Source organism: Pelophylax lessonae (assembly GCF_965119305.1).
Source record: "Pelophylax lessonae genome assembly, chromosome: 2".
NCBI lineage: Eukaryota > Metazoa > Chordata > Amphibia > Anura > Ranidae > Pelophylax > Pelophylax lessonae.
Window position 1 is genome coordinate 267531355 of NC_138769.1, and position 15612 is coordinate 267546966.

The 15612-nt window shown below is 44.9% G+C and overlaps 1 protein-coding gene across 1 annotated transcript in view; it reads left to right on the top strand.

Moving 5' to 3' along the window:
- Positions 1 to 15612, top strand: part of PIK3C2B (phosphatidylinositol-4-phosphate 3-kinase catalytic subunit type 2 beta) — an 858553-nt gene that overhangs the window by 549199 nt on the left and 293742 nt on the right. Inside the window, exon 14 of the mRNA XM_082244643.1 lies at positions 11684 to 11792. Within this exon, the coding sequence (XP_082100769.1) occupies positions 11684 to 11792 (109 nt within the window). The remainder of the gene's footprint in view (positions 1 to 11683; positions 11793 to 15612) is intronic.

The window sequence follows — 15612 nt, forward strand, 5'->3', positions numbered from 1 at the left end:
GTAGTGTCCCCCCTCCTTTCCTGCAGGATTGTTGGGGTGGTCGCGGGCCCCCCCTTGGGATGGTAGGCCCCCCATGTCCTTCCTCCCCCCTGTGCTTCCCCCTCCTCTTTTTGGGGTTCCCCCTTAAATTTGGATGCTCTCATCTGTCCCCTGCCCCCCTCCCCTGGCCCCTGTTTGGGGGCATGAGTGAAATTGGGGAGGCTACATGGTGCTGGGCTGGAGGAGTGATGGGTGATGCTGCTGTCAGTCCCCTGTTAGGGGTGTCCGTAACTGGCTGCTGCAGGGGGGGGGGGGGGTCACAGGGGGTCTGTACATTTTTTCCCTTGGGTCCAGGGTCCCTTACAGCGCCGCGTGGTGCCGCCATTTTTCCGTGGTCTCTGTGATTCCCAGTTCGGCGGCCATGTTCCTGTATTTCAGCGACCATATTTTTTGTTTCTCCATAGACTTGAATTGGCAGCCATTTTCCTGTCTGAGACAGTGCTGAGGCTGTGGGGGCCTCTAGTGTCAGGTCAGCATTTCCTCTTCCTCTTTCCAGCAGTGTGGCAGATCGTTTTAGCCAGGGCTTTTTTTCAGCGGGAACGCGGGGGAACGCAGTTCCGACACCTCCTGAACTGAATGTATGTGTTGGCAAGGGGTGCTGGGGTGTGCTGGAGGGTCTATTGATGCTGGCTGCTGGGGAATCTATTGTTGCTGGAGGCTATTTTTGTGGAGGAAGGAGGTCTATTGTTTCTGGGAAGGTCTTCTGTTGCTCGTGTGGGATCTATTGTTGCTAGGGTGGGATTTTTGTTGCTGGGGGGGTCAGTTGTTGCTTGCTGGGATTTAGTGTTGAGGGAGCAGTCTTTGTTGCTGGCTGTTGAGGAATCTATTGTTGCTGGAGTGGATCTGTTTTTGCAGGGGGTTCGATTGTTGCTGGGGAGGTCTATTGTTATTGGTGGGTAATCTATTGTTGCTGGTGGTGGGTCTTATGTTGCAGGGGGTCAATTGTTGCTGAAAGGGATCTACTATTGAGGGAGGGGTCTGATGTTGCTGGCTGCTGAAGGGTCTATTGATGCTGACTATTGGGAGTCTATTGATGCTGGGCTGGAACTATTGTCGCTGGGGTGTCCATTGTTGTTAGATCTATTTTACTGCCTTTCTTATTATCATGAAAAAATTCCATACAAAATACTTAGCACCACAAAATGATACTTGGTTCTAGGTTCTATATTCTCTAAAAAGGGTGGTACTGGGAGGTGGGTAAGGGATGGAACCAAGGAACGGTGCTCGAAGGTGGGTAGGGGTGGAGTTAAGGGGGACTCAGAAGGGAGGGAGTTCCTGCACCTATTCTCTGAGAAAAAAAGCCCTGGTTTTAGCTCTTTCCAGCTCGGGTGGTGAGTCTTTGGGGATACACTATCCTTCCTTGCTGTATAAAGCACAGCGGGTGCGCTGCTTCTTGTAGTGCCACAGCGGTGCACAGGGGGGAGGGGCCTCCCATTTTTTTTCCAATTGTTTGTTTGCTGAGCAGTACGGTTTCGTTTAACCCTTCGTGGTCATGGAGTCTGAGGAGCTTGTTTCACCACCCGATCCACTCCTGGAAGCTGTGGGACCCCATGGGTCTAAGCCTGCCCTGGCAGCCATGACGGCAGCCCTGCAGTCACTATTAGCCAAAGTAGATATGGCCCTGCAAAGGAGACCTGGCAAGAAGTGCCCCTCCCACCTTCACCTGTATCCTCTGCTTCCTCAGATTCTAAGGTGGATTTGCCCGCCGCGGACTAGAGTCCGCCCACTGGGTCTGCGTCCATGCATGCTGAGTGCTCTAATAGTGAGGATGAGTCCTCCTCCTCTGCAGCCGTGCATGAAAAAGCGCTGGTGGAGGCCCTGATTGTATCAGTGCCGGAAATTTTAAGGTTGAAGGACTCGGCTGCTGCTGAGTTGGCGACGCCGGTGCAATTTGGCACCCGCATATCTTACAAGGTGAATAAGGTTTTTCCCTTGTTCAATTTCAACTCGGCAGCAGCCTGTTCGGCTCCTGTTGTCCAACAATCGACATCACTCAGGACTTGCGTGCAAGTGCTGCGTCTGGTGGTCTCCACATTCGAGGCGGTTCTGTTTGCACAGTTCCACACCAGACCTTTGCAAAGGGAGATTCTGATCAAATGGAACAAGGAGCCGCTGTCATTGCACAGTCTGATTCGGTTGAGTCAGGGTTCGAGGGAGTCACTCCTATAGTGGCTTCGCTCCCCTGCCTTTCGTCTGGGAAAATATTTTCGTCCCCTGTATTAGACTGTAATCACCACGGATGCCAGTCTGTCCAGATGGGGAGTTGTCTTGGGAGTGTGTTCGGCCCAAGGTGTCCGGAGGAGTCCAGTTTGCCGATTAACATCCTGGAAATTCGGGCGATCAGACTTTGCCTGTCTCAGTGGACAGATCGCCTGCAGGGGCGCCCTGTGCGGATACAATCGGACAATGCTATGGCTGTGGCATATGTCAATCATCAAGGGGCACAAAGAGTACCCAAGAATTGACCGGCATTTTGAGATGGGCAGAACAATATGTTCCGGCTCTCTCTGCTGTGCACATTCCGGGGGTAGAGAATTAGCAAGTGGACTATCTCAGTCAGCAGATGTTGGATCCAGGAGAATGGTCTCTTCACCGGGAGGTATTTCATCAAATGTGTCTTCGGTGAGGGGACCCCCGATGTGGACCTGCTGGCTTCCCGTCTCAACAGGAAGGTGCAGAGGTTCATGTCAAGGTCTCGGGATCCTCTAGCCGACGCCGCAGACACTCTGGTGGCCCCTTGGGGTTAGTATAGTCTGATTTACGCCTTTCCTCCAGCACGCAGAATCGAGGTAGAAGGAATTACAGTCATTCTGATGGCCTCGCCGATCTTGGTGCGCAGGCCTGGTAAGGCTGGTGGCAGATGTCCCTTGGAAACTTCCTCACAGGGAAGATCTTCTGTTTCACGGACCAATCTCCCATCCTGTTTAACGGTCACTGGCTTTAATAGCTTGGCTATTGAAAGCCAGGTGCTAAAAGTCAGCGGGCTGTCAGAGTCGGTGATTCCTACGCTTTTGAAGGCTAGGAAATCTACTTCTAGGAAGGTTTATTATAGAGTTTGGAAGGCGTATATTGGAAGGCGTATATGAGTCTCGGGGGGTTTCTCCCTGTTCCTTTTGTGTCTCGCCTGTTTTTACAATTGTGTGTAGATCAACGTTTAGCTCTGGGCACCATCAAGGGCCAGATTTCCACCTTGGCTATCCTTTTCCAAAGGCTGTTGGCGGTGAAGTCTTTGGTTCACATTTTTGTACAGGGAGTTCGCCACCTGGCTCCTCCGGTGCAATCTCTGATACCTCTGTGGGATCTCAATCTGGTTCTGTCGGTGCTCCAAAGGCCTCCCTTGGAAAATATTCGGGAAATTCCTCTGCTCACTCTATCGCAAAAGGTGGCTTTCTTAGTGGCTATTACTTCCGCATGTGGCGTGTCGGCGTTGGCTGCATTGTCCTGTCAGTCATCTTACTTGGTGATTCATAGGTATAAAGTGGTGTTACGACTCTGTCAGACGTTTCTAAGGTTGTCTCTGGATTTCATTTGAAGGAAGATATTGTGCTACTGTCCCTGTGTCCTAAGCCTAATCATCCTAAGGAAATTGCCTTGCATTTCTTAGATGTGGTTCAGGCGATTCGGATTTACCTGGCGGTGACTGAACGGATTAGGAAATCCGATTCTGTGTTTGTTCTTATGGATGGACCTCGTAAGGGGCAGGCCGCATCTGCTGCGACCATTTCTAAGTGGATCAGGCAGACGGTGATGCAGGCCTACTCCATTAAGGGTCAGGTTCCTCCTTTTCCTGTTAAAGCGCATTCTACAAGGGCGCTTAGTGCCTCCTGGGCCTTCCATCATTAGTCGTCAGTGGTTCAGGTGTACAAAGCACCTACTTGGTCATCTGTACACACATTCACAAAAATTTATAAGGTGGATGTACTTGCATCTTTGGATTTGGTGTTTGGCTGCAAAGTTTTACAGGCTGCAGTTGCGGAGGCTTCCGCTTCTTGAGGGTGTAAATTTTTTTCTCGTGGTGAGCTCCAGAATAAATAAAATACAGATGTGAGTTGGTCCAAACTGAATGGTCCCAACCACATCTAATAAAATTGATGGACTTTAAAGGATGTGAAGGTGCAATATTAGTAGTTAGCAGCCAAGACAGGACATATATAAAAATATTTTATTGATTTAACATTAAAATTCACTGATCGATTGATGTATACACTGGTACGGTCATATTTAATACAAATAGCTGATCCACAAATAAACAAGGTCAGTAAAGTTTGACCAGAATGTTAAAGGGCTGACGCGTTTTGCTTGAACATTTGGGTTCAAATTCTGCTTCCTTTTCAGGACCAGAAAACTTTACATATAAAGAAAACAAAAAACATATTTTATAATATACACACATTTCAACATATAACATGTGACGAGACCAATCTCACCCCATTGCATTGGAGGAGCCTGGTTGCCCGCCTGCTGCCTTTGGACTATGGACCAGACTTTAAAAGACTTTGACTCCCTGGCGATTAAACTGTATTCGTGGGGTCTGAGTGCCATTCACCTAATAATGTGCACTCAGACCTGAGCTATCTGGGGATATGTAACATGTCTATGTTTAATGTATAAAAAGTAACTTTATATATTTTAAAGAATAATACTGTATTTGGGTCCCCATGTGTGTAATGGAGTCTCGCTGTGAAAACTAGTTTTAGCTGCAGAGAGGGGGGGTTGTTTCCAGCAGCCCCCTCCTGAGGGATGTCTACTGATTTAAACTGAGTGCTTTTGTCTAGAGTGGGGGATGCTCTGCTTCTGGGAGTCTGTAATGTGATACATGTCTGTTTGTGTTACAGTCTTCCATTTGGTCCCCTAGGGGAGTGTCCACCAGGTGGGAGACCTGCATAAATACGGGGGCAGGTAGCCCTCAATAAATATACCACTGCTTGACCTTCCACACGGTGCTTTGTCTCGTTCTTGGGGGGATTCACTGTATGCTGCTGGAGACTGATTGCTAGGAGTGTAAGCTGATGAATGCGTCTCCTGTTCGTCTGCTAGCAGCTATTCGGGAGGTTCCAGGTTGGAGTGCTATTTTGTATCCAGTTCGGGAGTTTGATGTCCTGCAAGTAGCTGTGCCTGTCTCTCAGAAAGGGGCATATTGCCTAAACGGATTTTAACCCCTTGTCTGCTGAAACGGTCCGTTACAATTGGTGGCAAGCGGAGGGATCGTTCCTACAGCCAGAAGGACAGCTACAGGAGACACCATTGCTCTGGATTTTACAATTGAGGGCAACGCATGTCCCAGTACAGCGACCCTGACAGCACCAGCATGGAACCAGCAGTGGAGTTCGATGAGGGTGCCATGGATGACCGAGATGCAGTCCGTAAAGGCATCTGGTACCAGGCACTGGGTATGGTGGAATACCAGCGGGGCGAGAGACTCCCCAAGGAAGACCAGCGACTGCAGAAGCGACTAGCCCTGCGGATGCCCTTCCTGGGAGAGCAGCCCCTGGAGGAATGGGTAAAGGAATTGGAGCTCCGGGTATGGCAGGAGATGTGGCTGGAGGATGCCTACCAGGCGCTCTGGTGGTATGGGGCACAGTACCTGCCCTGGACAGCCGAGCATGACAAGCCAGAGGGAGAGGAGTTTGATGGTCCTGGCTTGTTATGGGAGTCTTTTTCAGAGCTGGAATTTGGGAGCCCTACACAAGCCCGGTTCAGTGATCTCTTGGAGTGGAGGGAGAGCAGGTATGACTGGGACGACACTCACGAAATTGAGCAAGACCTGGTCCACCTGGTGACCCGGGAGATGGAGCTAGAACAGGGCTACCAGCAGCTGTTCCAATACTATGAGAAGGCTCAGCAGGAGAGCAGCAGGACAGACCCAGAGCCAGACCCATTCAGAGTGGACGAGATGGTAAAGTTTTACTGGGAAGAACCCCAGGTGGCCGGTAGAGATGGGACCGAGGTCTCTCCACCGGTCCTGCAGGGAATTGGGAGCCCAGCTCCATTCCCCAGCGGCAGTGTAAAGTGCAGGGAGAGGAGAGCAGCGTCCTCCCTCCCCAGCGGCTGGCTGAGTTACAGGGGGCAGAGGTAGTTGTTCCTGCCCCCCAGCAGCAGAGTGATATGCCAGGAAGGCAGTGTGAAGTGCAGGGAGAGGAGAGCAGTGTCCTCCCTCCCCAGCGGCAGTGTGATGTGCCGGGAATTGGGAGCCCAGTCTCCAGTCCCCAGCGGCAGAGTATCCAGCAGGGAATAGAGAGCCCAGTCTCCTTTCCCCAGAAGCAGAACTCTGTATTGGGAGGAGAGACAGTCGGTCTCCCTCCGCAAAGACTGGAAGTATGTATGGGAGAGGAGATTGTTACCACCTCTCCCCAGCAGCGGATCATTAATGGGCAGAGTGTTCTATCAGGAGAGGAGCTTGTTACCCCCTCTCCCCAGCGGCAGCTTAATGTACCAGGGGGAGACTGTAAGGCCCCCACCGGTGCAGATGGGACCGTGGTCTCTGCACTTACCACACAGGGGGTAGGGATGGTCGGTCCTACCCCCCCACGACAGAGCTGTGTATCCAATGGGGAGACAACCGGTCTCCCCATTCCGCAGCAGAGCTATGCACCTAAGGGGGAGACAGTCCGTCTCCAGCAACCAGGCTCCAACCAGACTACTCCGGTGGTAGTGCTGGCACCAGGACAGAGTACCGCTGGTCTCTGCCCACTCAGCAACCCACCAAGGCAGCCTACCAGTCCCCTACACAGCCGTGGTGAGGCACCTGGACATGGACAAGTTTCTCCTCTACCCAGGTGTAGTGACCATTTATTGTGGGTGGGCTGTACTGTTTTTTCTGCTTTGTGGGTGGGCTGCTGGACTAACAAGGGCACTGACCGGCAGGAGGTCAGGTACCCTGTTAGTCTTTTTGGAAAGGGGGAGAGATGTGACGAGACCAATCTCACCCCATTGCATTGGAGGAGCCTGGTTGCCCGCCTGCTGCCTTTGGACTATGGACCAGACTTTAAAAGACTTTGACTCCCTGGCGATTAAACTGTATTCGTGGGGTCTGAGTGCCATTCACCTAATAATGTGCACTCAGACCTGAGCTATCTGGGGATATGTAACATGTCTATGTTTAATGTATAAAAAGTAACTTTATATATTTTAAAGCATAATACTGTATTTGGGTCCCCATGTGTGTAATGGAGTCTCGCTGTGAAAACTAGTTTTAGCTGCAGAGAGGGGGGGGGTTGTTTCCAGCAGCCCCCTCCTGAGGAATGTCTACTGATTTAAACTGAGTGCTTTTGTTTAGAGTGGGGGATGCTCTGCTTCTGGGAGTCTGTAATGTGATACATGTCTGTTTGTGTTACAGTCTTCCATTTGGTCCCCTAGGGGAGTGTCCACCAGGTGGGAGACCTGCATAAATACGGGGGCAGGTAGCCCTCAATAAATATACCACTGCTTGACCTTCCACACGGAGCTTTGTCTCGTTCTTGGGGGGATTCACTTTATGCTGCTGGAGACTGATTGCTAGGAGTGTAAGCTGATGAATGCTTCTCCTGTTCGTCTGCTAGCAGCTATTCGGGAGGTTCCAGGTTGGAGTGCTATTTTGTATCCAGTTCGGGAGTTTGATGTCCTGCAAGTAGCTGTGCCTGTCTCTCAGAAAGGGGCATATCGCCTAAACGGATTTTAACCCCTTGTCTGCTGAAACGGTCCGTTACATAACAAATTATAACAAATTGATTACATATCCTGACATGGCTATGGCAGGAGCCAGTGTCTTGCATGAGGACCAAAAGGGCCACTCAACGGAATCTAAAAAGGAAAAATGTATATGCACAAAGTAGTGATCAGAATAAAGGGGCTAGAGTGGTAATAAAAATAGGTATGGTAACAAATAATAAGGAATGGGGGATCCCGTGTATCCCTTAGTATGTATGGATCAGAAAATCGAACAGAGAGACGCCACCTAGAAATAAGAGAATAAGTGAATAGTAAAAGAAAGGTGAAAATCCACTTGATACAAACATTGGTGATATAAAGAGAATCACCCATTTGATCAGATGAAAAGTACACAAAGTGCCCATGAATGTCCAGAAAGAAACAAATACAGGGGGAGGCAGGGGACCAAATATGAGCCCCTAACAACAATGATGCTCAACCTGCTGTCCATAGACCATTATAATACCATAACCACGGAACAGGGCAAAGTACAAGGTGATAGGTCATGCCTAGTAGGAAAAGAAGAGAGAAAGGAGAGCCTTCCACCAATAGCAAGGAAAGAGAAATAAAGATGATCCGGAAACCACTTGTGCACCTTACTCTATAACCTGCTTAAAGTGCAGAAGAATATACATAGTGCCTGCTGTATCGCTATCCCCGTCAAATGTCACACCTTACCTTACAATGCCACTCCAGTACACGTTCCAAAAGTCCGGTGTCACAGTGTCTCCTGAATGATCGGCGGCCGCGTCTAACACGCCGGCCACCTCCACTATTTGAGGGGACTCCACCGGAAGGGACTTGGCAGAAGAAACACTACCGCCTGTCACTTCCGGTGCGGGCACCGTAATGGGCGGAGCTGCAGTCACCCACGTTAGCCCATGGAGTGAGCCGTCCGTATATCGTCCAAGGCCCGCCCCAATAGCCCAGCCAGAGGGCTGGGTAAGGGGACAGGGAGAAGCCAAAGCCTCCCATATCCCTGCTGGGCGCCCAAACACCATCCCGGATGACACCCAGCGGTACCATCAGGCTAAACCACAGACTCATTGACCCGCATATGTGAACAGCCGAAAATTTACACAAAGAACATACCAATAATATATAACAATACAATTTCTATATGCAATATTTGATAAATGCATAGCGAAGTGCAATCTCAAAAAGGATTGCCTTATTCCCAAAAAAACAAAAAAAAAAACAAAAAACCTAATAATCAATAATTAAGACTCGACATACTGATAGCACTTTACTTGAGAAAGGGCTGGAAGAAAATCATAGAGTTCAAGCCTTGGGGGGAGGTAGCCCGTAAATTATAGATCCATTTAGCCTCTTGCTTTAAGATTCTATTGTCCAAATCCCCCCCACGAGGATTCGGGGGGATAATTTCTAATACCGAGAATTGGATCATATCTGGATCATAATTATGGCAGGCTCCTACATGTTTGCACATTGGGGTATAAATTAAGCCTGCATCCATATAGTATAGATGATCATTAATACGAGACTGCAACATCCTTTTTGTTTTGTTTACGTAAAAGGCGCCACATAAGCATAATGCAATATACACTACCCCCATTGTTTCACAATCGGCACGGCCCCTGAGTTTGTGGGTCACACCATTTGGAAGCAGCAAAGTGGCTCCCTCACGAACCCAAGGGCACTGATCACAATGCCCACAACGATACATACCCCAGATTGTTTGACTCTCCCTACTATCGCATGGTTGGTAATGGCTTTGTACCATGAGATCCCTAAGCGATTGTGATTTTTATATACAATCTCTGGCCTGCTACGGACGTATTTGGATATGGTCCGGTCATCAGTCAGGAAGTGCCAATTGCGTGATAAAATGGCTCTAATCTGTTGATGATGACTGTTGAAGGTGGTTACCAGTTTGGTTGTTTGTTCTAATTTGCCTTTTCTACCAAAGTTAAATATCAGTTCCTCTCTGGTACGTGTTTTTGCCTTCTGATAGGCCTTCTTCAATACATTTTTACTGTAACCCCTGAGTAAGGGCCTGTCCCTCAAGGCTGCTGCTCTCGTTGTGAGCTCCAGTTGTACCAAGTTGAGCTACTGTTGTTACCTGGTTAGCTATGTTTAGCCTTGTTCGGAATTCTGCGTTTGCTGTTTTTTTCTCACCCCTCATGTTGACACTTCTCTGGGACATCCCAATGGTCTGAAGAATTGAAGCTGTGTCTGTCAGTGAACGAAAGTGAAAACTGGATTTTTGTCTTACCGTTAAAATCCTTTTCTCTGAAGATCACTGATGGACACAGCACCCCTCTTTTGGGGTTGAGTTATTAGTTTTTCTGACACTGCCTGTTACAGACTGGAAATCCTACAGCAGGAAGTGATGGTATATCCTCTGGGACTGCCCCATGGGCGTAACCAAAAAGGTTTCTGCCTAGTTCTACTCCTGAAGAGTGACAGTATAATACCCAATGGTCTGAAGAATTGACACTGTGTCTGTCAGTGAACCTCAGAGAAAAGGATTTTACGGTAAGATAAAAATCCAGTTTTCCAATAACAGACTCTGTACTAAATAGAAAAATTAGACACCAGGTGGTACTTATATAGATTATTCAAAAAAGCACTGCTATTCCCAAATATGTTCCTAATCTATTTTAAATATTTTACCATGTTAAGCTTTACCAAACATCACATTGCTGTGGTATCAGTGTGGCAAATGTTGTCAGTGAATGTGTGAATCTCCCGCTGTGTGAAAAAAAAAACTCACCAGCTGAGCATACATGCACATTTTTTTTTTCCTTTCAACGAGCGGGTTAAACAAACTTACAGACCCCTGCATCCACACAAGCGATTTGGATGCAGGGCTTTTCCCTGCTGCACTATTGCATTCTGACAGCTAGGGCCCCCCCACATTAGAATACATTGATCAGCGCTGCAGTCATTTGTTGCATGCACTGATTGAATACTGGTTTTCCAGCATGATCGTTCAACAGAAGCTGGTCATTAGACCTTCTGTGGAATAGAGAAGAGTACACACCAACCAAAAGTCAGCCAGTTCCTCTACTCGGCTTTGTAAATATGCCCTGGATTCTCTCCCCATACTTGCCAATACTTAATGATTTACAGGGGCAGTGCCTGGTTTTGAAGGTTTGTCCCTAAAAGTAAAGGTATTATGTTAACAAAAGCTTTACTTAGCTATACTTCTAGTACAGCCTTTTTCAACCAGGGTGCCCAGGCATCCTGGTGTGCCTTGAGGTTTCTTCAGGGGTGCCTCAGCAAAATGCCCAAAAAACTTACCAAAATTTGTATACAAGGCAGCGGGTGAATGAAGCCTGCCTTTTACGTTACACAAAGTCACAGGTTTTCGTTGTGCACCATTACAACCCTCTAGCTGCCAACCTGCTAATGACCTATGACATCATCAGTTGATAAGGACGATGTCAGTCTCCTGCGTAGCATGCTTGTTTGACTCTCCCCTGCTTCTCTCCATAAGTTTTGGGGTCCTATTAGATGAGTGATGGAGAAAACTGAGGAAGAAGTGAAACACTGGCATACTAGTCAGTACCAACTTGTACCTTTAACGTTGGTTGTCCTACGTGTGTATGTATGTTGCTGCATTATGTAAAACTATTAGAATTGTTTTTACATTTTAGGATGGGGTGCCTCAAGACTGTCCATAATTTTAAAGGGTGCCTCAAGACTGTCCATAATTTTAAAGGGTGCCTCAAGACTGTCCATAATTTTAAAGGGTGCCTCACGACTGTCCATAATTTCTGGGGTGTGCCTCGACTGGAAAAAGGTTGAGAAACACTGTTCTAGTACATAAAAATGCATACATTTTGTTTTAAAGTTATTTTATCATAAGCTAGCTTTCATGGCAGATTTACAGGTAATCTTTAGAATAATTGCAGACATAGTAACTTTTTGCAAAAGTTCACGTGATTGTCTTTCTCAAATAATTTAACTTTTTTTCTTTCCTCATTTCAAGGTTTTTAACCTGTGGTCGGCGATTGCTGGGCCTCTGGCCAGCCTCAAAGTATGGTACTACTAGTTTCAGTACACCAAATGTAAATGAGCCAGATTGCATTATTCTACAGGTAAATAGAAAAATATCAAATGCATGCATACATGTCTTAGTATTAATTTGGTAATCATTTAGTTAATATTTAGTTGATTTTTTTATTTATTATTTTTATTGTTTTAGCGTTAATATATTTTTGTATTATTCTTCTGCTTCTTTAGGCATGCATAACCTTAACTGTACTTTCTGGGGCAAAGGAGTGTAATGTGCAATAGACAGCAACTTGATGATCCAGAGAGAAAGCTCTTGTATTGTGATTGTACATCTCTAATCAGATTGAAATAACACCTAGATACTATAATAGGGATGTAACGATATCAAAATCTCACGGTACGATACAATTTCGATATTGACCTCACGGTACGATATTTATTGCGATATTGTGGAAAAGCTCATGGTATTGTTAAATAGCTCATGATAGTGTTTGTGATGATAATAGCGAAAAAATACCGACATTTATTCTGCTTTTGCCAGTCAACAGGCAATTTATTGTTGTATTTATGGATCCATGACAACATAAAACACTGATCACATAGTGCTTTTAAAGTGCAAGTTGTAGTCAGGAACATCAATATTCTGTATAGTAATATTTGGTTGCATAACTGATTCTTCTGTGCAATGTTCAAGTTAAGAAGCAGCTAGAACAATTGTAAACAAACAATAGGCAAGTGCAAACAAAGATCAAGTTAAGTCAGGTTTAAATGTGCAAGGCAAATAAAGGCAGCCTTTTAAAACTGGCATTTAGGAACATAACTTAAACTTAAATAAAATAGTCAGGCAGAAAGCCTTTAAAAAAAACACTGACCTATCATTTAGCTTATGTTCACGTTTTTCATCAGAAAGATCAAAATATCTACATTGCAAGAAAAAAAAAAAACAGTAAAAAAAATCCTTAAACTCTGGTCTATGTAGTTAACAATGATTTGTTCCACGGGACTGTGTTTATTCCTCTTGCTTTTTGACGGACACCTGTCCTTTTAATATTGTAACCCAACCACGACGATATCAAGACATGACCACGACGATATTGAGACGACCACGACGATATGATATCGCGATATCTTCGATATCGTTACATCCCTATACTATAATACACTGTATATTAGTGCTGATTTACAAAAGCTGTTGAGAATCTTCATGCACGAAATTGTTATTATTCACTTCAATTATCCAATCATATTAGATGAAATACATAAACAGACATTTGCTTTTCGTTGATTGGATACTTGAAAGGAATATTCACACAATTTATTGCATGAAGATTCTCAACAACTTTAGGAAACTAGCCTCCTTAAGTCAAACCCTAACCAATAAAAGCTTTTAAAACTATTAAAAGAGATCTATGATCACAACATACACAATACAAACCATAGTTATTTTTGATAATCTACTGTAAGCTTACTTGAAATTTTTTTAAATTTTTTTTTATTTTGTGAATCCTGCTGGTCTGTTGTTGACCATTTCTTTCCACAACTTTTGGAATTCCCTGCATGCAGCTGGTTCTCTATTATTTTTATTTCAGTTTGTAAGGACTACATATCCCATGGTGTACCTTTTTACCTGCAATTATTCTTGTACTGACTTTTCCCCCTGAAACTCCTACTCTCAGCACCTTGGTAGCTCATAAGGCAGGCTCTGTCAAATCTGTGATTCGACAATGCCTTCTTACAGGCAGTGTTAGTTTTGTATTTTCGGCGACTAAATTAACACTATTTTAGTCGGCTAAAATACAACCAAAGGGTAAGCAATTCAGATGACTAAATTATGACTAAAATGAAAATGCCATTTTAGTCAAGACTATGACTAAAATTAAATCAAAATCTGAAGTCAAAATTATTACTGCACTACTACATAAGAATAAGTAGGAAGCATCTACTATATGCATTTGTGCTCATTAGTTTACATACCCTGGCAGAATTTAGGATTTCTTGGCCATTTTTCAGAGAATATAAATGATAACACCAAAACTATTCTTTCACTCATGGTTAGTGTTTGGTGAAGCCATTTATTATCAATCAACTGTGTTTACTCTTTTTAAATCATAATGACAACAGAAACTACCCAAATGACCCTGATCAAAATGTTATATACCCCAGTTCTTAAAACCGTGTATTTCCGTTCTTTAACATCAATGACCGCTTGAAGTCTTTTGTGGTATTTGTGAATGTTGCTCTTTATCGTCTAAGATGGTAAAGCTGCCCATTCATCCTGGCAAAAAAGCCTCCAGTTCCTGTAAATTCTTGGGCTGTTCTGCATGAACTGTACATTTGGTCTCATCACTCCAAATGACTTTGTGCCAGAAGGTTTGAGGTTTGTCTTTGTGCTGTTTGGCGTATTGTAAGCAGGATTCTTTGCGGCATTTGTGTACTAATGGCTTTATTTTGGCGACTCGACCACACAGCCCATCTTTCTTCAAGTGCCTCCTTATTGTGCATCTTGAGACAGCCACACCACATGTTTTCAGAAATTCTTGTATTTCACCTGAAGTTATTTGTGGGTTTTTCTTTGCATCCCATTTTCCTGGCAGTTGTGGCTGAAATTTTAGTTGGTCTACCTGACCATGGTTTTGTTTCAACAGAACCCCTCATTTTCCACTTCTTGATTAGAGTTTGAACACTGTTGATTGGCATTCTCAATTCCTTGGATATCGTATTGTATCCCTTTCCTGTTTTACAGTTCAACTACCGTTTCCCACAGATTCTTTGACAACTATTTTGCTTTCCCCATGACTCCGAATTCAGAAATGTCAATGCAGCACTGGATGAAAGATGCAAGAGTCTGTCAGAAGTCCAGAAACTCATTGACTTTTTTATACTAATTTCAAGCAAACAGATCACAGGTGAGGATGGTTACCCTTTAATAGCCATTCACACTCCTTTGTGTCAACTTGTGTGCGGGTTATCAGGCCAAAATCACCAGGGTATGTAAAATTTTGATCAGGGTCATTTGGGTAGCTTCTGTTGTCATTATGATTTAAAAAGAGTAAACACAGTTGATTGATAATAAATGGCTTCAGCCAAACACTAGCCATGAGTAAAAGAAACATTTTTCTTTAATCATAAAGATTAAAAGATTAAAGATTTTCTTTAATCATCTAAATCAACAAATCATAAATTCTGCCAGGGTATGTAAACTTATGAGCCCAACTGTAAATGATTTACAGTCTGGGATTAAAAGTACCATTTCAGTCTTTGCAGATGACACCAAGCTATGTAGTGGAATAACGTCCTTACAGGATGTTTCTAACTTAAAAGCAGACCTCAATGCGCTCTTTAGTTGGGCAACTATGTGGCAGATGAGGTTTAATGTTGATAAATGTAAAGTTATGCACTTGGGGCTAAGAATATGCATACATCATACATACCAGGGGGAAGAACAACTGGGGCAATCGATGGTGGAGAAGTATCTGGGGTGGTTTTGGTAGATCATAAACTTAATAATGGCATGCAATGCCAAGTTTCGGTTTCCAAAGTGAGCAAAACCCTTTCTTGTATTAGGAGGGGTATGGACAGCAGAGAGATCAATATCATTTTACTCCTGTACAATTTATTAGTAAGACCTCATCTGGAATATGCAGTCCAGTTTTGGGCACTAGTTTGATTGAACTCCTTTGGACAGCAGTGTTGTCAGTCTGTGTGTGTGTGTATGTAGGGGGAGGAAGTCTGTTGAAAAACAAGAGACTTACTGGCAGGATCACCAGATGAAAATAAAAAAAAGAAAGCCTAAAAAAAAAAAAATCACAAATGCAGCCACCACATCTAATAATTGCTAATCTACAATAAAATAATTGCTTTGGGTTTAATATCACTTTAAGATTTCAACCATTCCATCTCCAT